Source organism: Perca fluviatilis, chromosome 1, assembly GCF_010015445.1.
Source record: "Perca fluviatilis chromosome 1, GENO_Pfluv_1.0, whole genome shotgun sequence".
Taxonomy (NCBI): domain Eukaryota; kingdom Metazoa; phylum Chordata; class Actinopteri; order Perciformes; family Percidae; genus Perca; species Perca fluviatilis.
The window spans coordinates 3,359,081-3,383,223 of NC_053112.1; the positions used below are offsets into that span (position 1 = coordinate 3,359,081).

At 37.7% G+C, this 24,143-nt stretch overlaps 2 protein-coding genes across 2 annotated transcripts in view; one reads left to right on the forward strand and one right to left on the reverse strand.

Moving 5' to 3' along the window:
* LOC120550893 (CD209 antigen-like protein E) overlaps nt 1-23,211 on the reverse strand; it is a 30,946-nt gene extending 7,735 nt beyond the window's left edge. Inside the window, exons 1-6 of the mRNA XM_039787877.1 lie at nt 23,080-23,211; nt 22,742-22,846; nt 21,066-21,176; nt 20,858-20,962; nt 20,455-20,597; nt 19,461-19,573 (exon numbers count right to left, since the gene is read on the reverse strand). Coding sequence (XP_039643811.1) covers nt 19,461-19,573; nt 20,455-20,597; nt 20,858-20,962; nt 21,066-21,150 — 446 coding nt within the window. The 5' untranslated portion in view covers nt 21,151-21,176; nt 22,742-22,846; nt 23,080-23,211. The remainder of the gene's footprint in view (nt 1-19,460; nt 19,574-20,454; nt 20,598-20,857; nt 20,963-21,065; nt 21,177-22,741; nt 22,847-23,079) is intronic.
* On the forward strand, nt 5,736-14,061 carry LOC120550686. Its single transcript, XM_039787401.1, has 10 exons — nt 5,736-5,806; nt 6,093-6,182; nt 6,267-6,401; nt 6,713-6,861; nt 7,028-7,164; nt 11,579-11,672; nt 11,822-12,154; nt 12,249-12,429; nt 12,921-13,048; nt 13,137-14,061. The coding sequence occupies exons 2-10, from the start codon at nt 6,101-6,103 to the stop codon at nt 13,458-13,460; spliced, it is 1,563 nt and encodes a 520-aa protein (XP_039643335.1). The 5' UTR covers nt 5,736-5,806; nt 6,093-6,100; the 3' UTR covers nt 13,461-14,061.
* Nucleotides 23,212-24,143: the final 932 nt, after the last annotated feature.

Here is a 24,143-nt window from a genome sequence, read left to right on the forward strand (position 1 = left end):
GTTTTAAATTGTTTTCTAACTGCTCTTTAATGTTTTATGTAAAGCACTTTGAATTGCCCTGTTGCTGAAATGTGCTATACAAATAAAGCTGCCTTGCCTTGCCTTGCCTAATTAGAGATATTTTGGACGTCTCTAGTTCTTTGGGTATTGAAACTGGTCTGACAAGGAAAAGGCTTTTGACCGGGTTGGGCACCTTTATCTCTGGAAAAATCTGGAGAGTTTTGGCCTCAGCCATGTCTTATAGCTATGATCAAGGTTTTGTACCGTGACATTGAGCGTGTGTTGAAAATCAATGGGGGTCTGAGTGTCCCTTTTAAGGTGCATAGGCAGGTGAGGCAGGGCTGTCCTCTCTCAGGCATGTTGTACTCACTTTCTATAGAGCCAATGTTATGTAAGGTCAGGGCTAGCATTGAAGGGTTGTCTTTAAAGGGTTTTAACAAAAGACATATCTTCAGTCAGTTTATGCGGACAATGTCATTGTTCTTGTAAAAAATCAGGAAGATATAAAAAAAAAAATATTGTCAAAGGTTTTGGAATAGTATCAGCTGCAAAGGTCAATTGGGAAAAAAGTGAAGCACTGGCAGTTGGGAGATGGAGGAAGGGTCTGCCCAGTCTTCCAGGAGGATTGGTGTGGAAAAAAAGACTGTCTTAAATATCTTGGTGTGTACGTTGGTAGGGGGTAGTAGAGAAAGTAGAAGGAAGACTAAAAAAGTGAAAATGGCTGAAATCACAACTGTCTTTTAGAGGCAGAGCACAATTATTAATAATCTGTTAGCGTCTGCTTTGTGGCATCCGTTGGCCTGTATGGAACCCCCAAAAGGGCTCATTCAAAAGGTTTGCGATCTTCTTCAGTAAAAAAAAAAATACAAAAAATTAGACAAACAGTCAGGGCTAGATTTATCAAGCCGTTTGCGCCTGTTTCCAGGCGCTAATTGGTCGCAAAGACGGACGTAACCGATGCGGGCTATTTACAAACAGGGCGCACTTGGGTAAAATCGCAGATTTTCTGCCACATGAGCGAGAAGAGACAAGTTGCGCTTTCAATATGTCTGGAGGGTGGTAGTGGGAAGTGCAATGCAACATACAAAGAGAAAATTTTACTAAAACAAATTAATTTAAAAAAAATAAATTTTAGAAAAAATTTAATTTTAAAACAAAAAAAAAAATTTAATAAAAACAAATTATTTAAAACATTACATTTTAAAACAAAAAATTTAAAAACAAATTAATTGAAAACAAAATAAATTAGAAAACAAATTACTTTTGAAAACAAAATATTTTCAAAACAAATTTAATTTTAAAAACAAATTTACATTTGAAAACAAAATAAATTTTAGAAAACAAATTTACTTAAACAAAACAAACTTACCACACTTTATATGGATGTAATAGTATTTTATAATTAGATGAAATATTGAGGAAAAATCCACAAATGTGGCGGTAGAAATAAAAACTATTCTCGAGTTTACAAAACAGATATAATGTTATAAAATATATTATAACATAAGTACAACCTTACTTTCTAAGGTCCTTCAAAGTGAAGTTTAAATGAAATAGTCTCCCCACTATAATATAATATTAGACTTTTTCATCACGTCCCACTCTTTAGACCTGAAACTTCATACTGTCTTTCTGCTTCTTCCCTCCAGGCCGGGGTTCGCTGGGGCGGTGCCCAGGTGGGCAGTACTCCGGTCTACTGCCCTCAGTGCGGCATGGCTCTTTCTTTTTCCAATTTCGGCCGCATAAAACTCCAAACACCCCTGTCACCAACTTCATTCACCTTCTCACTCACAACAACACAATCTCCACCAACAACACCCATACTTAGTGGTACATTCCCTTTCTGTTTTTTCGACTGGTAAAAGTTTTCACTTTAATTGTTTTAAATGTAATTTTTTCTAAAAATTTTTTCAAAATATTTTCTAAAGTTTTAAATTTTTTTCAAAATAATTTTCTAAAATTTTTCAAATTATTCTAAATTTTCAAATTAAATTGTTCAAATTATTTTCTAAATATTAATATTTTTTCAAAATTTAAAATTTCAAAATATGTTTTCAAAATTAATTTTTTCCAAAATTAATGTCACTTGTAAAAGTGTTTCATTCTTTGTAATGTTGCATTGCACTTCCCGGCCACCGTAGGGTCGTGGGGAAAGTGGGAGTTCCACCCAAAAGGTGGGAGGATAAGCGCAAAGTGCCCCTAATTATATATTCCGTGGTATTTACAAAGACTGTCAGTAAGAGCGCGCCTCTATTCTGCGGGGGAAATTCTCCGCCTCTTTAAAGCAGGTCTAAACCAGCCGCAGTCGAGTTTCCTCGTAGACCTTTATGCCGCTGGTGAAATGGCAACAGCAATTTCAGCAAGACGAACACATAGGCGAGGCTGAAAATATTTTTAAACACAAGAATCACACTTTGTCAGTGAACACAACATCATTTAGCGTTACGGATCAAGCAGCCATAATAATATAATAATAATAATAATAATAATAATAATAATAATAATAATAATAATATAACATAGCAATATTAGAGTTACTGGAAGAAATCAAAGATGAAATTGAATCTCCCACTCAGCGTTCACATCCCATTCCACCAGTTGTTAAACTCCTCGCTACATTACAAATATTGGCATCAGGATCATTTCAAACAGTCATAGCATCAGCAGTGGGAATATCGCAGTCTGCACTCAGCCATATCATAGCACAAGTACCGCTTTGCTACAGCGCAATTTACGGTATAGTGGGCGGAGAAAGACGCTGATTGCCTGATGGGTGTCAGGGTTGATAAATACTACGCAAAATGTGGAAGCATAGCGTGCGCTATTACCGAACTCGCATAAACGGACGCAGCGCAAACTGCGCTAGTGTTAGTAAATCTAGCCCTCAGTGCCTCCAAATCAGGTGCAGGGTATGCGTTGCCACAGTGTTCAGGCAAAACTATTTACAATATGACACAATTTCAAACTATTAACCAAAGTATCCTGGCCGACATTATACAACATCTGAAAACCTCCTCCTTTTGCCTTGATATTTTACCAACAGAATTTTTAAAAAAAATGTTCAAATTGTTTGGCACCAGATCTTTTACAGATTGTAAACATGTCTCTTCTCTCAGGTATCTTCCCACAGGCCCTAAAAACTGCAGTCATAAAGCCACTCTTAAAAAAAGAACAATCTAGACCCACTATAGTTGTCACCAGTGTTGGGGAAGTTACTTTTAAAAAGTAGTGTTTGCTCGTTACTCGTTACTTCATAAAAAAGTAATCCTTTACCTATGGAAAGTAACTTTTTACTTTACTCGTTGCTTTTACGTTACTTTTAAAAGCAGGTGTCTCTGGCAGAGACTGAAGTTAATTATACAAAAGCTATCTTTGACCAAAAAGCCAATCTATCAGTGAAGTGTGTGAACTAGGCTACACTGCAGATTCTCTCCTCACAGAGTGACGGCTGATTCATTATGAACGAGTCCAGCGCGGGTTGAATGCACATCGGCAGGTCATCTGCATTACATTACACTATTAATGTGTAATGTCCATATCTACTTGTAGTACTGGTCGTGCAGCCACGATGGTCCGTGCATTGTCATAGACACATGCAGCCTCTTTTCTGGAAATCCCTGCGTGTCTGTGCGACTGACACAAGTCCACAGAGGTCCGCTGCGTGTAGCCTATGTATGAGCCCATCTCCACCGCATCCATCTGTGAGGTTGTCAGCTTAGTGTCTGCCTGGCATGCTCTGTTTGTAGGACGGCCGATTTAACGGCCAGTCCTCAGCGATGTAGTGGCATGTGTCACAGAGCTCTCCGCTCAGAGTGCTGTCCAGTAAAAAGCCACGAAGCTAAAAACGCTCTCAAAAGTTAGCTAGCGTTGGCTGCAGCGTTGCTCCGCTACTACCAGCCTCTACTACCATGTGGAGCTTGTGAGCACGCAGCTCAGAAGGCAGTCAAATCTGTCCCTGGGAAAAGTAACGTTGCGCCGAATTGAAAAAGGAACTATGTTTCGTTACCAAATTTTCAGTAGTAACGTTACTTTACTTTTTCCAGAAAAAAGTAGTTACGTTACTGTTACGCGTTACAGCCAACACTGGTTGTCACAAATGGACAACTATAGACCAATATCAAACCTTCCATTTTTAAGTAAAATCATTGAAAAAGTAGTTCTTCAACAACTCAACCTGTTTTTGTCCCTAAACAATGTCTTCCATCACTTCCAATCAGGTTTTCGACCATACCACAGCACTGAGACGGCTCTTGTTAAAGTTTTAATGACATCCACTTAAATACAGATAGTGGCAAAACTACAGTTTTAGTACTACTTGATCTTAGTGCTGCATTCGATACGGTCGACCACGACATACTATTAAACCGATTGGAAAACTGGGTCGGCCTTTCTGGCTTTGAATCATATTTAAAGAATAGAAACTATTATGTGTCCATAGGTAATTATGCATCTGAGCACAAAAGTATGACGTGTGGAGTTCCCCAAGGCTTCGTCCCTGGCCCTTTTCTGTTTAATATATACATGCTTCCGTTAGCCAAAATTATGGAAAACAACAACATAAGCTATCACAGTTATGCGGATGACACACAAATTTATATAACCTTGTCGCCTGGGGACTACAGTCCAATACAAGAACTGGCCAAGTGCATTGAACAAACTAACGACTGAATGTGCATGATGAACTAAATGAAGAAAAAACTGAGGTGATTATTTTTGGAGCAAAAGATGAACAATTAAAAGTCAGTGCTCATCTTCAAACAACAATGTTAAAAACAACAGACAAAGCCAGAAATCTTGGTATAATTTTGGACTCTGACCTGAATTTTAACAGCCACGTTAAGACAGTAACAAAGTCAGGCTATTATCACCTTAATAATATATCAAGGGTTAAAGGACTTATGTCTCAGCAGGATTTGGAAAAACTTGTCCATGCTTTTATCTTCAGTAGACTTGACTACTGTAACGGTGTTCTTACAGGTCTCCCGAAAAAATCAATCAGACAGCTGCAGCTAATTCAAAATGCCGCTGCTCAAGTCCTCACTAGGACCACACAGCAAATTTCTGGAGTTGAATAATATGGAGTTAAACAAAAAAAGTGTTAAGTGTTAGATTTTTGAGTTTATTTTCTAAATTAGACTACAGGTTTTGTACAGGGATACTCTTTGATGGTGTTATATTTCGGCGTTCATTCATTGGGTGTTGAGGAACGTGATTCAACTAGCCAACTGGTGTTGATTCATAACGCACATTGACGTTACAGCTTTGTTGCTGCCGCGCCGAACAGCCTTCACTTGGACTTCGTTGTGAGGCAGGTAACGTAACATGTGCCATTTTATTTCTCAAACTATAACGTTAGGTTAGTCTGTAAATGACTCTCTTGTAAATGTACTGTCTTTATATACCGCATTTCTTTAGTTTTAACGACTAACTTGTCAGTGTAACACATTAGTATATTTTTTGCTAGGAAAAACTTGCTAGCTAACTTGCTAGCTAGCTGCAGAGTTTAATGCCTGGCCCAAACTTGTCGAACGTGCTGAATATAACTTCATGGTTTGTCGCATTTTACTCGTAACTTAGCTAGCTAGCTACGCACTTAGCTAGCTAGCTACTGCATGAAATTAACGCCAACGTTATACTCCTCATTACTTCGGTTTCTGTGTGTTTTGCTAGTTCTATCAATTTACTTAACCTGCATTGTTTCTTTTAGATTACTGTTAAGCGGTAGAGTGTAAGGCTAAGGACGATAACGGACCTGTCCTAGACTGAAGGAATGACTTTACCTAGCTACGCTGAAGGAATAAAACAGGTAATGCCTCATACGTTGTCCTACAATTCTGGTTAAAACAACAGCCTCGCCAGCAACTTGTCTCCTGAGTTGGAATGCCTATTTTTTAAGTAAATGGCGAGGACATGGTCGTCTCAGTTGCTAAACTTTACCAACAGTTAAAAAAAAAAATATATATATATATATATATATATATATATATATATATATATATATATATATATATATATATATATAATTTACCGCACGAAAAAAACGTCCCTGGTGTGTAAGGCCGAATAACACAAATACTTTATCAAAATAAAAGTGGCCAAGATGTTGATAAAGGTAAAATGCGGAGGGACAAAGAAATATGTTAAAATGGAAGACGTCAGCTTCTCAGACTTTATCAGTGCAGGTAAGCGATGTATGTTTTCTTACAAAGTTTTTAAAGAGGAAGAAGTAATACATTTTTAATGAAATGTTGCTTGTTATTATTCAGTTCAGCAGAAGTTTCTCATACCAGAAAGTACACCACTAAAAGTCACAGATGAGCAAGGCATAGAGGTGGACGAGGATGTCTTTCCAGAACTTGCAACAGCCAAAGAAATATGTTTTATCATCTACACTGAAAATGGTAAGGTGATACTTGGGAGATTGGTATTTTGACTTTGAAAGAAACATATTTAATGTTTGGCTGATATAACAAAACAATCCAAAAAGTAGTAGTCTAGTAGTATGTGAACTCTCCTGTATCTGCATTTCAGAGATCCCACTATTAGAATCTTTCACAAACACGACTAACTGTGCCGACCTGACAGAATTTGTGACACACCTTGCGGTAGGCAGGATTTTAGAAAATATTTATAATTAAATACAAAATTACCATCTGTGGTGGTTGATTTTTTTGATTGAATGTGCCCTGTATCCTGTCTTTGTGATCCTCAGATGTTCCTGTCCTGCAGCGAGAAAGTGAAGGGCCTTCCTCTCCAAGTTTAACAGATACATTGTCAATCTCAAGCAGTCTAAGTAGCGACACAAGTGATGCTGGATTTCAAATGATTCAACCTGTCATGGAATTTACCCGTGCAAGAAATGTAAATTTATAACCTTACTTTTACAGTTATTTAGTTGTCCTTACCTCAAAATCAAGCTTAGATTTGGGTTAAGGAATTGAAACGCATTGCAAATTATCTGTATGATCAATATATTGCAATACCTGTTTAGTTTGTTAATTGTTTTGTATTTATCGGTTGTATTTAGACTGTGGAGCAGATTCTCACTTCCAAGCCTGCAGGGATGACTGTGATCAAAGAGTATGAAGAGACTGGGAGTTTGAAAGATTCCACCAGGCGATTATTGGTGAACATCATTGTAGCTCACATGCATGAAAAGGAAGGGTAAGAGACTTACGGTCCTATCTTGCACCCTATGCAGCACAAAACTCGACGCAAGTGTCTTTGCTAGTTTAAGACCGACACAGTTGTCAATTTCCAGTCCAGCGTCCACGTCGTTTAAGTAGCAAATGCACCTGTGCCCATCTTTGCACCCATGGGTGGCTAGTCTTACAGGGAGGAATGTTCGGGTGCATTCTGGGTGTATTGCTATCTTGAGGCAGCGGGAAGTGATCGCGCCAATGGGAGATGCCACTCTGATTGGTTTATTTTTTTTTTTTATTTTTTTTTTTATTTTTTATTTTTATTTAGAATCTAATACATAGAACAAATTAAGAATTACAAAGACAAAACAAGCTTCAAACACCCCCACCCACCCCTACCACCCTCCCATGTATTCACACCACAATCACCACCACATTCAACTCCACATTCGTAGTGTTTTAACAAAAAAAAAAAACACTATAAAATAAAAAAAGCACAAAGCAAACAAAATAAAGAAACAACAAAGAAAAGAAAAAAAAAATTAATATAAATCAATCCTCTAATTCAAGTAAACAAACATTCCATTTCTTTTCATGTTCAATTATTCTGTTGTTATTTGTTGCTATGATTGTTTCCAGCATATGCTGATGATAAACTCTATTCTTAAAGTGTTTTATACATAAATTTGATGTAGTTTTAGCTTTAAAAGTAAACATTTTACCTATCAAAACAATCATATTCAAAAAGTGATTACATTTACCCTCATATACACATAACAAAACATTCTGAGGTGTGTTTCGCAAAACAATATCCATAGACCTTAACCATATCTGTATATCGGTCCAAAATTTAGCCACAGCCGGGCGGACAAATAAAAACAAATGCATCAGGTCTTCCTCCTCATCCCCACAGAACCTGCAACAAGGGTCTTTTTCTATCTGCCACTTAACCAGAGACTTTTTTGTTGCAATAATTTTATAAAAGATTTTAAGTTGAAATATTCTGGAATATGAATCAATTGTAGTTCTATAAATTGTTTTAAAGTAATCTTTCCACAAAATTGGTTCATTAAATTCGTCTTCCCAAAACAAGCAGGTTCTGTGTGGAAAAAGTGCAGTGCCTGTGATATTTACTTTCCAAATATATATTATTTTATTTATCTTTGCACCAGATAACCATTTTAAACATCTTATGTGGTGGGAGACAAACCATTAATTTATTCTTCTTATTTTTTTTCTTTTTTTTTTTTTAAATTTGGTAATTAAAAAATTTATTTTTTATTTACCAGAAAAAAAAAATTTATTTTTTTTTTTTTTTTTCATTAATTTATTCTTCTTTTCTTTTTCTTTTTTTTTTTTTTTATTTTGGGGAAAAAAAAAAAAAAATATTTATTAAATAAAAAAAAAAAAAAAAAAATCTGGCTCGTAATCCATTGTTTGTTGTGATAAATTTTAGTCACCCAAGAGGCTTTCAAGGAACAGTCCATCATTTGAAGATTTTTTAACTTCAGTCCACCGTTATCATAAGAATTATATAAATATTGCCTTTTAATTTTATCTGGTTTATCATTCCATATAAATTTGAAAATTTTTTGTTCAAACTGTTTAAAGAATTTTGTGCAGGTGAAGGAAGAAGCATTAATAAGTGAACAAATTGTGGAATTACTAATGTATTTATCAGAGTTACTTTTCCTTGAATTGTCAGAGAGGTTTCCCCCTCAAGGTTGTAAAATTCTATCAGCCTTCTCCATCCTTCTCTCATAATTATATTTAACAATTTCTTTAAAGTTGTCCGGTAAATAAATCCCTAATATATTAACTTCTCCATTAATCCATTTAACAGGGCCGAACTGTTTAAAATAAAATTGGTATTTTTTAATGTCCCAATTCTCAAAATATTACATTTCTCAAAATTAGGTTTCAATCCAGATATTTTTGAAAAAATATTTAATTCCTTTATTAATCCTTCCAAAGTGGATTGTGTTGGTTTTATGAAAAAGGTAGCATCATCAGCATACATTGTCAGCTTAATCTCTTGCCCATGCCTTTGGAAATAAACCCGGTATATCTGGATTATTCTTAATTGTAATAGCCAGAATTTCAATACATAAAATAAAAAGATATGGCGACAAAGGACACCCCTGACGGACTTCCTTGCATTAATACAAAAGTTGCCTGATATATGACCATTATTGATCACTCGACTAACAGGATGATTATAAAGAGTTTCAAACCACTGTATTAAATTATTCCCAAAATTAAAAAAGCCAAGACATTGTTTTATAAACTTCCATTGTACTTTATCAAACGCCTTTTCAAAATCAGCAACAAACAATAATCCTGGTTCCTGATGGTTCTCATAAAAATCTATCGTGTCCAGTATTTGTCTCAAACCGTCTCCAATAAATCTTCCCTTAATAAAACTTGTCTGATTGTTTTTTATAAGATCTCCAATTATATTTTTTATTCTTAAAGCAATACATTTAGTTAAAATACGAGTATCACAACAAAGCAAGGTCAATGGCCCGCAATTTTTACCCATTTGGGATCTTTATATTTCCCATCAGGATTTTGTTTTAAGAGTATTGAGATAACTCCCTCTTTGTGAGTTAGATAGAATACCTTGTAAAAAAGAAAAATTGAAAGATTCTAATAGGGTTTTTAATTTCTGTAAAGAAAATCTTATACATTTCGGTTGGGATTCCATCGATACCAGGAGATTTACCAACTGAAAATGAATTAATTGCTTCCAATAACTCCTGCTCTGTTATTTCGCCTTCACAGCTTAATTGCTGTGAAGTAGAAAGTACAGAGACATTGTTTGAAGGGAAATATTGCTCATTCACACCATTAAGGGGCTCCGATTGAATGTGCCCTGTATCCTGTCTTTGTGATCCTCAGATGTTCCTGTCCTGCAGCGAGAAAGTGAAGGGCCTTCCTCTCCAAGTTTAACAGATACATTGTCAATCTCAAGCAGTCTAAGTAGCGACACAAGTGATGCTGGATTTCAAATGATTCAACCTGTCATGGAATTTACCCGTGCAAGAAATGTAAATTTATAACCTTACAGTTATTTAGTTGTCCTTACCTCAAAATCAAGCTTAGATTTGGGTTAAGGAATTGAAATGCATTGCAAATTATCTGTATGATCAATATATTGCAATACCTGTTTAGTTTGTTAATTGTTTTGTATTTATCGGTTGTATTTAGACTGTGGAGCAGATTCTCACTTCCAAGCCTGCAGGGATGACTGTGATCAAAGAGTATGAAGAGACTGGGAGTTTGAAAGATTCCACCAGGCGATTATTGGTGAACATCATTGTAGCTCACATGCATGAAAAGGAAGGGTAAGAGACTTACGGTCCTATCTTGCACCCTATGCAGCACAAAACTCGACGCAAGTGTCTTTGCTAGTTTAAGACCGACACAGTTGTCAATTTCCCGTCCAGCGTCCACGTCGTTTAAGTAGCAAATGCACCTGTGCCCATCTTTGCACCCATGGGTGGCTAGTCTTACAGGGAGGAATGTTCGGGTGCATTCTGGGTGTATTGCTATCTTGAGGCAGCGGGAAGTGATCGCGCCAATGGGAGATGCCACTCTGATTGGTTTATTGCATGTTACGCCCAAAACACACCTATGATTAATGAAGACATTAGGTACAACCCTTTAGAACCATGCGCACGGAACCTATTTTCCGCCGTCAAACTAGCAAAAGTGGATTTGGACACGCCCTAAACACACCTGCGGCATGCGCGCCACCGCGGCGCTTACATCACATGTCAAACTCATACTCAATGCGGGCCAAATCTGGCCCCGTGCAGATTTAGATCCGGCCGTATATCAATTTGGGTTCTCAAAAAATTTGGGCGGCACGCCCTAGTTGTGCGCCAAACCAAAAACACAGGAAAGTGTTTTTTTAAACTGCAATTACCTGACATTCAAAGCAGAATATGGCAGATTTTCCGACTCTGAGACTCAGAAATCCCCCCGAGAAGCAGAGTTTTCATAATCAGGCTGTGAAACAGGTTGTTGTTAAAAAAATGTATCATTGTTTTGCTTGATTTGCTAATTTCTATGATGGCTAAGGAACTCTTTTGATGACTTTTTAGGCTTCATGTCAACAAAAATGTCGGAAAATGCTACAAATTTACAAAAGGTGACAAATGTCTGAGAAAGCCACAAACAAGTCGGAAAAAAAATTAGGAAAAAAAACTACCAAAATGTAAAAAAAACATACCGTAACAAAAGCATGTCAATAAACTCTACATGTCTGGCCCTTGGTGGGATTCTCTTTTTCCAGTGTGGCCCTTTGTGAAAATGAGTTTGACACCCCGGGCTTAGATCATTAAAATAGGGCCCTTAATGTTAATAGCCTGAAATTCATATTTGTAGAAGAGGCAAGAATGCTATTACATTCAAAACCTTTGCTTTTGCAGGAGAGCTGTAAGTAAAGCAACGAAGGAGTTTCATGCCTTTGGGATTGTGTCGCTCTTCCCATTTTTGAAAGACCCATACTCAAAAAAGGGATATGTGAGTTTGCATTGTAGCCATACTGTAAACTAATGTTGGCAGTTCCATTTTGCTTTGTTGATCTTTTGTGTATACAGCATATATACACTACATCCATCACAAACTTGTTATTGTCTGCCTTCCAACAAGAAATACTCTTTTATCTTCAGGAACATTTCTATGACATGCAGAGCAACAAAGGCTTTCTTGAGTGGCGTATAAAAACTGTGCAGCGTCAATCCAAAACCTCATCTGCATCCCGTAACAGAGTGGAGCTGAAAGGAGGTCCCACATCGTCAAGAACATCTGGATCCATAGATGACCAGCAAACAGGAGATGAATGTATGGAGGCCATGTCTCTTCTTCACCACATTACTGACCGTGACTTTGTCTTCCAGAAGATGAAAGAAACATTCCATTATCGGCAAAAGGTGCTCCATGACCCACAGCAATCGGCAGACATACTTCAAATGTTTCCTCGTTTCTTGGACACTAAGGGACTGGTAAGTAACTAGTGTGAATTTGAAAAAAACGTGTATGTAATCTACTTGCTTTACTTTAAGTTATTTAAATGAAGGTCTTCCTATTTTTTATCAGATTTTGCAAGACTTCTTGATGATGTTTGGAGCAGAGACTGCTTCCAGGTTCCTGGAAAAATGGAACACCAGTTTTAAAGACAAAGTAATTCAAGAGGCCAGGACCCTCAGAGAGACGTCTCTCCTGAAAAAACAGCTGAAATCTGCCCTGAATGAAGAATCTGACACTGCTGATGAGCCAGGTACTACAACAGTCTTACTTCATTAGTTTAGTAATGAGTTGTCAAAAAATCTCAACTGCTTACAAAAAAAGAGCATTACTGATATAAAGACCTTCTTTCTTTCTCTTAATACATTTGAATAACACATTAACATTACTTTTGACTAAAAAAGGGAAAACTAAATTTGATTTCAGCTGGACATACAGTTGGACAATCCTGTCTGACAGTGTCACCTACATCTTGTAGGCTGTCATGTTGTTGCAGCTCTTCATTGAAGCTCTGTGATAGTTTGACTCTGAAATATTCAAACATAAGACTTGATTTAGTAGCTGCGCTATTCTTTTAAGTGGAAATATTCACCAAAACCAGCACAAGTTTGTGTTGATTGGCCTACTCTGAGCAGTGATGTTTAAGAGGTTAAATTAATAGCAGAAGATGGGTAACCTTGACCTCCACGAGGTAGAAGTGTGAAGAAATGCATTCTTAATTAAATTGTGTTACCCTGTCTGCAGAGTGGGACAGCGACATGGCATCTCTTCTTGTATTGCTCCATCTGCTAACTCCTCAACCAGCTGGAAGGAAGCGGCCCAAAAAGATCAGTGTTGGAGAGGCAACTGATCATTTGGTTAAATTTCACAAGGTTTGTCAAAACAATAGAATTCAATTTCAAATTTTGTCTATTTTTTAAACTAATTGCTTATGTGAAGATGTTTTCCTTTGTGTTTCAGTCTTGCCACAGCCTTGAAGAACATCTCATGACGATCGAAGGAAACCCCCAGCCGTATCTGCTGGCCACGGGGACTTCAAAAGCACAGGTTTTCACCTTCTACATAGTCTTGGATAGAAAGCTTCTTCCATGTCAGTCTTCTACATCTCTGGGCGCATTTGATGAGCTGTTCAAGTCCCATTTTGTTTTCAGTGTGCAATATGATGATGCTCTGTCGAGCTTGTACAGATTCCTGCAGACTACTCTGTACAATATCGATATAGGGACAACAGAAGAAACTCCAAGAGTCAAAGAGTTAAGAGCAAAGCTGTTAAACAAGCACTAATTTGCTAAAGCAGCAAACATGTTCAGATGTATCCTTTGTGCGTCATCCTTTGATACAGTTTTACTTCTGTTCAGGCACCTCAAATTAATTCATGCAATGTATTCTGGGAAAAATTTGAGACTAAAATGTGGTCAAATAGGATGTTGCTTGCAATTTTCAAGTTATTCTGGATTTAGAAGACATCTAATTAAGATACATGATCCTACTGACAACACATGTGTACCTCATGAAACCCCTTCCAACTATGACACTCAACTGCACAATCATTCTCAGTGCTTAAATGATGAAACACCCTCTACTTCATCACAATGCCAAAATGTTGAAGCAGGCCCTTCACTGTCAACTCACAGCAAAGATACGTGTGCCTCCATCATAGCCAAACTTTTGGGAAGCGGTGTACCAAATACTGTAGTTCTTTCTACAATTGAAAATTTACAGGAATTTGTGGAAGATTTGCAGTCTAATATTCAGGACCAAGTATTGAACTTACTTCCAGCTGACAATCCCTCTAGATCAGCCGTAGAAGAGCTTTTTAAAAGTATGGACAACCCTTTTAGCCAGTTGAATACGGATAGCAAATGGAAGAAGTATTTCAGGGAAAAATGGGATATTGTATAGCCAGTTGAACAGCGCCTAGGAGTAAGGTATGATACCAGACGAAATAGCAAAACTGGAACCTATGAGCAAGTTCCAATCAATGACAAGTTCATATATATTCCCATACTGAAAACACTCCAGTTCATTTTCAAGAATGAAAGTATTTGTGAGATGATGCAAACATGTACTCAGTGTGATAAATATGAGGACTTCTGTGATGGAAGCTACTTCAAAAGTCATCCTTTGTTTTCGAGTAGTAAGTTTGCCCTTCAAATCCAACTGTACTATGACGACTTTGAGTGTGCAAATCCACTAGGTTAAAAAAAAAGGTATACATAAAGTTGGCTGCTTTTACTTTATCCTTAGAAATCTTCCCCCCCAGGGTGAATTCTGCCTTAATGAACATTCATCTTGTGTCATTGTTTCATGCACAAGATGCTAAGAAATACGGAATTGATGAAATACTGCGACCCTTAGTAAAGGACTTGAAAATATTAGAGACTACTGGGGTTGCAGTATCATTTGCTGATGTTTCTGTATTTGGCACTCTTGCACAAATTACTGGTGATAACTTGGGTATGCATACCATTCTTGGGTTCTTGGAGTCATTTAGTGCAAATTATTTCTGTAGATTTTGCTTAATTGATAAATCTTCAGCTCAGTCAATTTTCTCAGAAGATGACCCAAGTTTGACTTTAAGATCACAAGTTCTGAATGATCAGCATTATATGAGTTTGGTAGATGATCCGACATTAACTTCTTCATTTGGCATCAAGAGAAAGAGCATACTTAATACATTGAAATATTTCAATATTGCAGAAAATTATGCAGTTGACATAATGCATGATATTTTGGAAGGGGTTGGTCAATATGAGGTGAAGTTGCTATTTTTTTATTTGATTGAACATTTCATCTCTAAAGAAAGCTTGTTAAATAGGATGTATGCCTTTAACTATGGCTATCTGGAAAAGAAAAACAAGCCTACGAATATTAACCTGGAACTTGCAGGAATAGACTAGGTTAAGCTACGCTTTATCACAAATCCTGTGATTATCACAAATATACCTTCTGCTTTTTGTGAGCCCCTGGTACCAGAGGATGATTTGCACTGGCACTTGTTGCTGTTGTTGCTGAACATTATAAACATTGTGTTCTCATACTCAATCACTGAAGGAATGACTGTGTACTTAAAGCACCTGATTATTGAACATCACAAACTCTTCAAAGAACTGTATCCATCAAAGAACTTGTTACCAAAACGTCATTTCATGGTCCACTATCCAAGGTGCATTCGAAAAATTGGACCACTCATTCATATCTGGACTATGAGATTCGAAGCCAAACACAAATTTTTCAAAGATTGTGTGAAGAACTATAAGAATTTGACAGTGTCACTTGCAAAGAAACACCAATTTGCAGTAGCTTATCATTGGGAATGCTTAACTGCAAAAGCAGTTGAATCTGGTCCAGTCAAACTGTGTTTACTTGAGACACTAGAATATGCAGAAGATATATCTGCATATCTGCACATTGATACACAAGCCACTGTCAACCTCACAAACAGGGTAAATTGTGGAGTTGAATACCGTGTTGGCCTCTTTGTTTGCACAAGCACTGATGAAAACATGCCAGTGTTCAGTAAATTAACCTCTATCATTTTGCACAATGGGAAAGTTGTTTTTGTTTTGGTTGAACATGAAACTTGTTTCCATGACCATTTCCATTCTTTCCAAATAAGTGAAAGCATCCCTAGGAAGGTTTTGGTTCTAGAAAGGGATAGATTAAAGCATTTCAAATCGTTTGATGCCCAAATGTCCTATGGGTGTGATTCACATTTTTATGTTGTTTTAGAAAGTTGTATTGTTTAAGTGAATGTTTGCTGAAACATTTTTTCACACTGTGAGTAAAGAAAGCACTTATATTCAAAATATAACTTGTTACACAAGTAAGTATCCATGTAGCATGGACTGTTAAACACTGTATGGATTTGTCAATACAAATAAATATTTGTAGTAATAATGGTATATTGCCCAAATGTCCTATGGGTGTGATTCACATTGTGTTGTTATAGAAAGTTGTATCGTTGAAGTGAATGTTTGCTGAAAAAAATGTTCATGCTGTGAGTAAATAAAGCACTTCTTTTCAAAATATAACTTGTTACACAAGTAAGTATCCAAGCATGGATTGTTAAACACTGTATGGATTTTTCAATACAAATAAATATTTGTAGTAATAATGGTGTATTGTTTTTTGTTTTATGTAGTCTTTTTCACCTAAAACCTTTCATTTTGTATCAACTCTATAAGTGTTAAATAAAACATACTTTAAGTGTTGATTGTGAAGGAGTTAACATTAAAATTGACTCAAGGTTAGAGTTCTATTTTACTCTACATGGGATTAGTGTTGAACTCCCACAATAGTTCAGTTTTAACTCCTGAAAAGGGTTAAAGGATCAACTCCTACAAAATAGTTACTTTAACTCTGCCCTAGAGTTTATTTGATGGTCACACATGTACACTCAAATTGAGTTGATTTGAACTCCCAGAGAGTTTATTCCAAAGGCTAAAATTTGCTGTGCAGGAAGATGGATCACATCACTCCAGTTCTGCAGTCTTTACACTGGCTTCCAGTGCTTCAAAGAATTGATTTTCAAGTATTCTGCTGGTTTATAAATCATTAAACGGTTTAGGGCCAAAATACTTTTCGGATCTACTTGTAAATTATGAACCAGCCAGACCTCTCAGATCATCTGGGACCGGTCTGCCTGCTGTCCCCAGAATCAGAAACAAAAAGGTGGAAGCAGCGTTCAGTTTTTATGCTCCACATATCTGGACATATCTGGAACAAACTCCCGGGTGACTGTAAGTCAGCAACAACTCTCAGCTCATTTAAATCAAGGCTGAAGACCTATCTTTTTGACGTTGCCTATTTTTAAGGCATTGTACTGTGCTGTGAGTTTTGTGCCTGTATTCTGCTTTTAATTTTGGTTTTATTTCTAAATGCGTTTTAATGTTTTATGTAAAGCACTTTGAATTGCACCGCTGCTGAAATGTGCTACATAAATAAAATTGCCTTGCCTTGACTACAAGCTATTTTAGTGGATTTGTTTTGGGACAAGTTACATTGGGTATCTTAGAGTGTTTATTTTTACCAAAGGAGGAGGGTGGCCAAGGTATGGTACACATAGAAAGAAGAGTGGCAACTTTCAGAGTACAGTTTGTACAGAAATATCTCACAGGTCCAAAAGATGTAGTTTGGAGAGATGTGACAAGTAGCTTGTTAAGGAAGACAGCTGGTCTGGGGTTAGACACTGCACTGTTTCTGATGGATTTTAAGTTTTTAAACCTGTGTGGATTTTCTCCTTTTTATCAGTCACTTTTCAAGGTGTGGAGTTATTTTAAAACAGACTTGAGCCTACATGTTCTCTCCACTGGTTATTAGAAGAGCCCCTAATAAATGGGGCTAGGATGGATGTTCAGGACAGCATGACGCCGGGCCTCACCAACATGCTGTGCACCACAGGAGCTGTCACCCTGAAGAGAATAGTAGATGTAGCAGGGCCTGGGCTGACTGATACATCCGCGGTGGCTTCTCTTCTGGGGTAGAGGTCTATTTGACAGACCAGGAACAGTTTAGAGAAGTGGACTGAGAGACTGATGGAGGAGGAATGTAAAATGCTCCAGGATTACTGTGTTGGCGTGGAAACACCAGATGGGCAACATGGCATCATGACTTTGCGTAAATATATACGCCACTTTCATAAAGCCAAATGGCGTGTTATTTTACGCCATTTTCAGCTATCCACGTGTATGATACACGCTGGAAACAGCTGATGTAAACAGACCCACCACGTGGCCCGCCGCCCGCGTTAACGCGTATCGCGCGACGCCGACGGCGAACAACGCCACAGCGTAAACACGTCCCGCCCAAGAAAAAACAAATGGTTGAGTTTAGGAAAAGAACACAGGGAAAGGCTTTAGTAACAAAACAGTGACAAAAACACGGAAAATAACGACTAAAACACGCTTACGACAACAACAAATGGTTGGGTTTAGGAAAGAAACATTGGGTAAGGCTTATTAAAAACAAAAAATTAAAAACAAAAAACGGGAAAAAACGGCAGAAAAATCGCCACACGCGAGGCGCCACCCCAACCTACCTCCTTACCCAATCCCCCGTTCCTTTATACCACTCGCTACGGCGGAAATGGACTCGCAATATAGGCCAATGGCGGCCGATTTGCGTTGATATACACGCAAAAATGCGATTATGCGTCTTCATAAAACGCAAAAACGGAATACAAATTGGCGTGTCATACATACGCCAATTCATGAGATCAGTCTGAGATGGGAGTGATCCTTTTCCGGAGTTGGGATTTATTCCTAAACTTGATGGATTTACTGTTTTTTTTTTAAATGTGATGGACTCTAAGTATGTGGACTTGTATACTGTCAAAGGAAAGGTTGTGTACAAATGGTGTGTAAAACTGGACTTAAGAGTAAACAAAGTGTGGAGACAGAGACTGGGTGTGGACACAATGTGGACACTGAGACTGGGTGTGGACAGTGGTGTGAAACCAGTATGGATTTTTTTTTTTTATAAATCTCTTCTGAAGAAAAGGACTGGGGATTTACAGTGGAGGATTTTACATGGAGCCATTGCTGTAAATGCTTTGATTTCTGTGATCAACCCAACAGTTTTAAGTGGTTGTCCATTCTGCGGCGTAGTAGAGATAGTTTTTCACAGTTTTTATGAATGCCAGAGACTTTGGAAGCTGTTTGATGTGCTGGAGAAGGTTTTTACACGGTTTGGTGAGAAGTGGTCTAAGGTTGCTTTAATTTTTGAAGCCAGCTACATGCAGGCTAAATGCCTGTAAATGGCAATTACTTAATCTGATTGTAGGAGAGGCAAAAATTCCATCTACATTAGCAGGAAGAATAAAGTGGAGGACAGGGCAGGACAGGAAGCACTTCCTGTTCTCATCTCTTTAGTGAAAGCCAGAGTCTGGGTTGATTTTAAGTTTTATAAAGAAATGAATAACATTGATGATTTTCTGAAACAGTGGTGCTATAAAGATGCATTATGTTCTGAAGTAGGAGATGATTTAATATTTGACAGAATATTTAGGTAGGGATGTGATTGTTTGTCAGGTAAATTACCTGTTTTTTAGGTGCATATTTTCTGTGGCCCTATTCTGATGGAATTTTTTTTGCTTTTGTGTTGGTGTTTCTAGTTTTTAAAATAAAGACTTATAAAAAATCAAAAATCTCTTTCTCTCTCTCTCTCAAACACTAATTGGAAAAAGCAGCTTTAACGGCATCCTTCTATTTAAAACTTATTTTAGTGACAAACAGTGACTTTGATGGAATAGTGATGAAAACAAAAACCTTTAAAATGTCTCACGTTTCTGTCAGCGGTGATCCGTCGACCCATTGCCATTTGTATTCTCCTTGTCTCCGTCCATACCTTAGACCAATCCAGTACTCTCCATCCTTACTCAGCTCAGTGACAAACTTCTAGAAGTTGACAAGAGACAACAATCATTTCTCTGTTCACAGTTCAGCATTTGTGGCGTAGTAAAGTCATCTTGTGACTACATCTGAAGGAAAGACAAAATGTATTACAAGAAGAAAATCGCCCCATGATGCATCAATCAGACACACTAATCAGTGTTTAACTCCACATACTGTTGTATTGATGTAGTTTATTGTCAAAACATTCACTTTCTTCCGAGTCGACTATTAAACCAACAGCTCCACCAAAAATGTTCCCGCAGTGGATCCGTTCTAAGTGTAGACCTGTTATAGATGTTAAGTGCCCTATAGGTCCTCAAAAAATACAGTTCAATCACAACTGTAAATATGCCTCATTGTGTGTGAATAGAGGTGAATAAATATATTTGATTGTGTTGCAGCGAAGTGTCAGTTCTGTTTCATACGTAAAACATTTGGCGGCGGGACCTGCCCCCACTGCTAAAATAAATCCTAAAGGAAACACTGCTAATCATACACAAATAACCAACCATAGTTTCAATAGAACAACAACAAACAACATGGAACATCTTGACAAACTGTGGTTTTAGTTTTAGTTTTTGTCACTTTGACAATCAGCCTCAACAAACACAAGAGGGATCCCTCGGTCCACCACACACTGAGGACTGGACTCACAGCATGACAGTAAACACATTAGAAATGGAGGGAAGGGAAGAAAAACATTTATAATCAGCAGAGAAACAGAGAATGCATGAGGAACTGCACCCTTAGTGGTCAGAAGACAGTTAACATTTCAAGTTTTTTTTTCTTCAAATATTTAAAAATATGATATATTATATTTTTTATTTAAATATTTCCATTGAATTTCTTTTTTTCTAAGATCACTCAGAAACAAACATCCTAACCTGTTCCTCTTCGTTGTTTATGACGACCAGATGTGCTCCACTCTGCTCACAGTCATCTCTGCTTCCAAACCAATAGTTCTCCTTCTCAGATTTAAAGTAACAACTGCATCCAGGTCTCTTCCATCCGTCAGGACACTGCATCTCTTAAAGTCAAACAAATGTAGTTTCAATATTTAAAGATCTTTCTTGCCTCTGTCATGTTTCCCTGTCAGGATGTTTACTCTGTAAATACTTTTCACTCAGGTTTTACATCTCATTTGTAAGTGACCGTCTCTAAAATATTCACATCATCAGCAAAACAGTTTAACAGCATAAAACTGTTTAATCAACGGTAAATACACAATCAAGTTCTATGATGTAGATGTGTATAATACAGGTGTTTACTGATTTTAAACTTTCTCACCTTTCATTCTGGTCTCCAGCTGCTTTACTTCATCCTGTAACTGACTGTGATTTACACTCAGTGTTTCATAGCGGCTCCGAAACTGACTGTTTTTGACGGATATGTCTTGAGATAAACAGCAAAAGATGAAAATTAGACAGTTTGAGATTATTTAAAGACAGTGTGAAGTTTGATCCTGGGTGTTATGGTGATTTGAAACCTTTCTTACCAGAAACGTTGCTCTGGATCTGGCTGTAGTTGCTGCTCAGTTGGTCGTATCTGGTCTGCAACATTTCGTATCTGGTCTGCAACATCTCGTATCTGGTCTGCAGCGAAGTGACTGAAATATAAGATAAGGTTTAAGCCTTTATTGATTGATTCACTCCCTGGAGTTGCAGCAGCACGCAACAGAAATAAGTACAGTTACAAAGAGAAAGGTAATAAAAATTTTTTTATACAATTTAAAACTATATAAGAGCAAAAAGACTCAAAAGTATCTGGTGAAAACCACAACAAAATAAGAAACAGACCAACAACACTGAATCATTCTGCGTTAAACTAAAGACAGAAATAATTAACATCCTGCGCACAATGACATATCACTTTGACTATGGAGGAATTGAAAAAATAAAACAGGAAAAACTACAACTGAAAACCACAACCATGACCATGGGCGTCAGTTTGGTTTGAAATGTGCTGGGGACAGAGACGCATTCGGAAGTGCATTTTCATTTAACTTACTGATGTAAATGAATAAAAATGTATACAAAAATGTGATGATGTCCGACACGTTTTATGAAGAAGAAAGCCTTTAGTTTTCAAAAAGAATTAAACATATGACCCACTATGTTCTGCTCCATGTACCATGTTGACAATGTGACATGACATGCCATCAGACTGCGCAGAATTACAAAAAAAAAACACTTCGGGAGTACTTTTGGGACACTGAGTAACTGTGGAAAGAGTTGCTTCTGGAGTTTCAATGCAAACACAATCATCTTGAATGGAGAGAATGATTCCTACAGATCAGGGGAAGTTTCAATTCAACTCCGGAAAAAATAAAAAATAACATTTCAAAACGGAATCTGACAATCCTTGAGAAAGACAAACACAAAGCAAAAGCCCCTGACTCTTTGGAGATGTGTAGGAAAAAATAGTTTATCCGAAGTTAGAGCGCAAGTGAGCGGTGTTGAAGTGCGAGCAGGTGGCTGAGCCTACGCAACGTCCCGTGGAATAACGATGTAGGCGCTTCAGTCATATTGTGCAGCACAATATTTGTAGTTCTGCACCACAGAGCGGCTGTGTTTGTGCCTGCCCTGTGGGGATAATAGAGATTTTTGTGGATTTGTTGGCATCTGTCGCTCAAGAATTATTTGTTATGAACTTTATTTTTCTTTTTAACTAAATTGAGCTCGAGGTTTTCAAAAAAAGTGGTGGGTACAAAATGACTCATGACGAAATCTGATAGGTACGCGTACCCAGCGTCCCCACCGAAATCGACGCCTATGACCATGACAGTATCAAGTGTGAAAAAGAACCAAAACAAGCTCCGTTTTAGCGCCTGTCACTTTAACACCCCTCCCAAAAAAAACAACAGTCTGCTCTGATTGGCTTATGAAAAAGAATAGTTAGTGGTTAAGCCGTGGGTGGAGATACTTAGATGGGGGCGGTATTTTCTAATGAGCCTGCATGAGAAAGAGGAAGGGGAGTCAAATGTGAATATCTTGTTGAATCGCATGTTTTATGATCTAGGCAGCTTACAAAAACCTGACTGGGTCTCATTTCACAGTTGGGATTGGTAGGCACTCCAAATACACAAATGTTTTTGCACAAGCACTGAAAACGTTTTTCATGATATTTCTCCTTTAAGGTATAACAGTTTGTATTAAAAACATAATTACTCACAGCGAATGAAGAGTCCAGCCAATAGCAGAAGATAAAACCCTCCCAGAGTCACTGCAGTAGCTCTGAAGCACCTTCTGTTGCAGGCTACAGGATTGCATGGTCCTACTGAGACAAAATACATCCAGAACATGTTTTACTGTTTGAAGTTTGAACGATAAGAATAATGACTCACGAGGCACCAGATTACATCACCAAGACACCTGATAAACACTCACAGTGAATGGTAACTAATGGTGGATTTATTAATTGTGAATTAACACTCAATATCTAGTTTAAATAAAGCCTCACAGAAACTGAGATGAACTTCCCCTTTACAACACTCATCATTTCAGACTTACTGGCTCTTTGTGGCTCGAGATCATCGTAAAGCTCTTCATCCTCTAAGATCTTCAGCTGATTCTCCTCCTCTCCGCTGTTCTCTTTGACGTTTCTGGTATATCTCACATTCAAGCTCAAACGTGGCGCAGCGAGAGCATGTGCAGCCATCTTGACAAACTGAACTGAACCTATGGTTAGGAACATTGTCTGTCTTTGTGTTGAGCAATCATTTAACACAGGAAGTGGCAGCAGCACAAACCACTAAGACAGGTACACACACATACATATGTTACCGTTAGACGAAAAGTCCCACTTAACTTAAAAAGTTGACTCAGATTTAGGCATTCAGTCGTTTGGGAATCAGTATAATGAGACCTCTTCAGATAAACCTTATAAAAGTATATTAAAGTTAAGTAAAGCTAATAAAATAAAGATGTTTCTTCCTGATTGTAAAAATTTGGAAATACCCACACAGTATCAGTGCATAGCTGCATTCACACGTCTCTCTAACACAAGAACTTTGACGTAACTACAGTTTTGTTTTGTTCTGTTCAGATCTGTTTAATATTTGTTAATTATTTCAGTGAGTTTACATTACATTAGTAATACTTCAGTGAGCCTGATTTCACTCTTTTCGTCCGGATGTCCGTCCCCTTCCTCTGTCTCTGTGTTGGCGTTCTAACCTCCGGTGGATTTGTGAGGACTATGGTTAACTCCTCCTCAGATCTCTGCAGGGTAAATCCAGACAGCTAGCTAGACTATCTGTCCAATCGGAGTTTTCTGTTCCACGACTAAAACTACTTTTGAACGTCCACATGTTCCACCAAAACAAGTTCCTTCCTGAGACTATTTAGCAGAGGCACCGTGGCTCCGTCCGGAGCTTAGCACCGCCCCACGATGATTGTGATTGGTTTAAAGAAATGTCAATAAACCAGAGCACAATTTTCTCCCATCCAGGAATGCTGTGTGGACTAGCCAGACCTTCCTCCAGTGTGCTTTGGAGGAGGGTCTGACAAAGCGAGACTATTGTTAAACCAACCACCAACGTGGACACAAACTGTAACATTTGTTGCCTGCAGCGGTT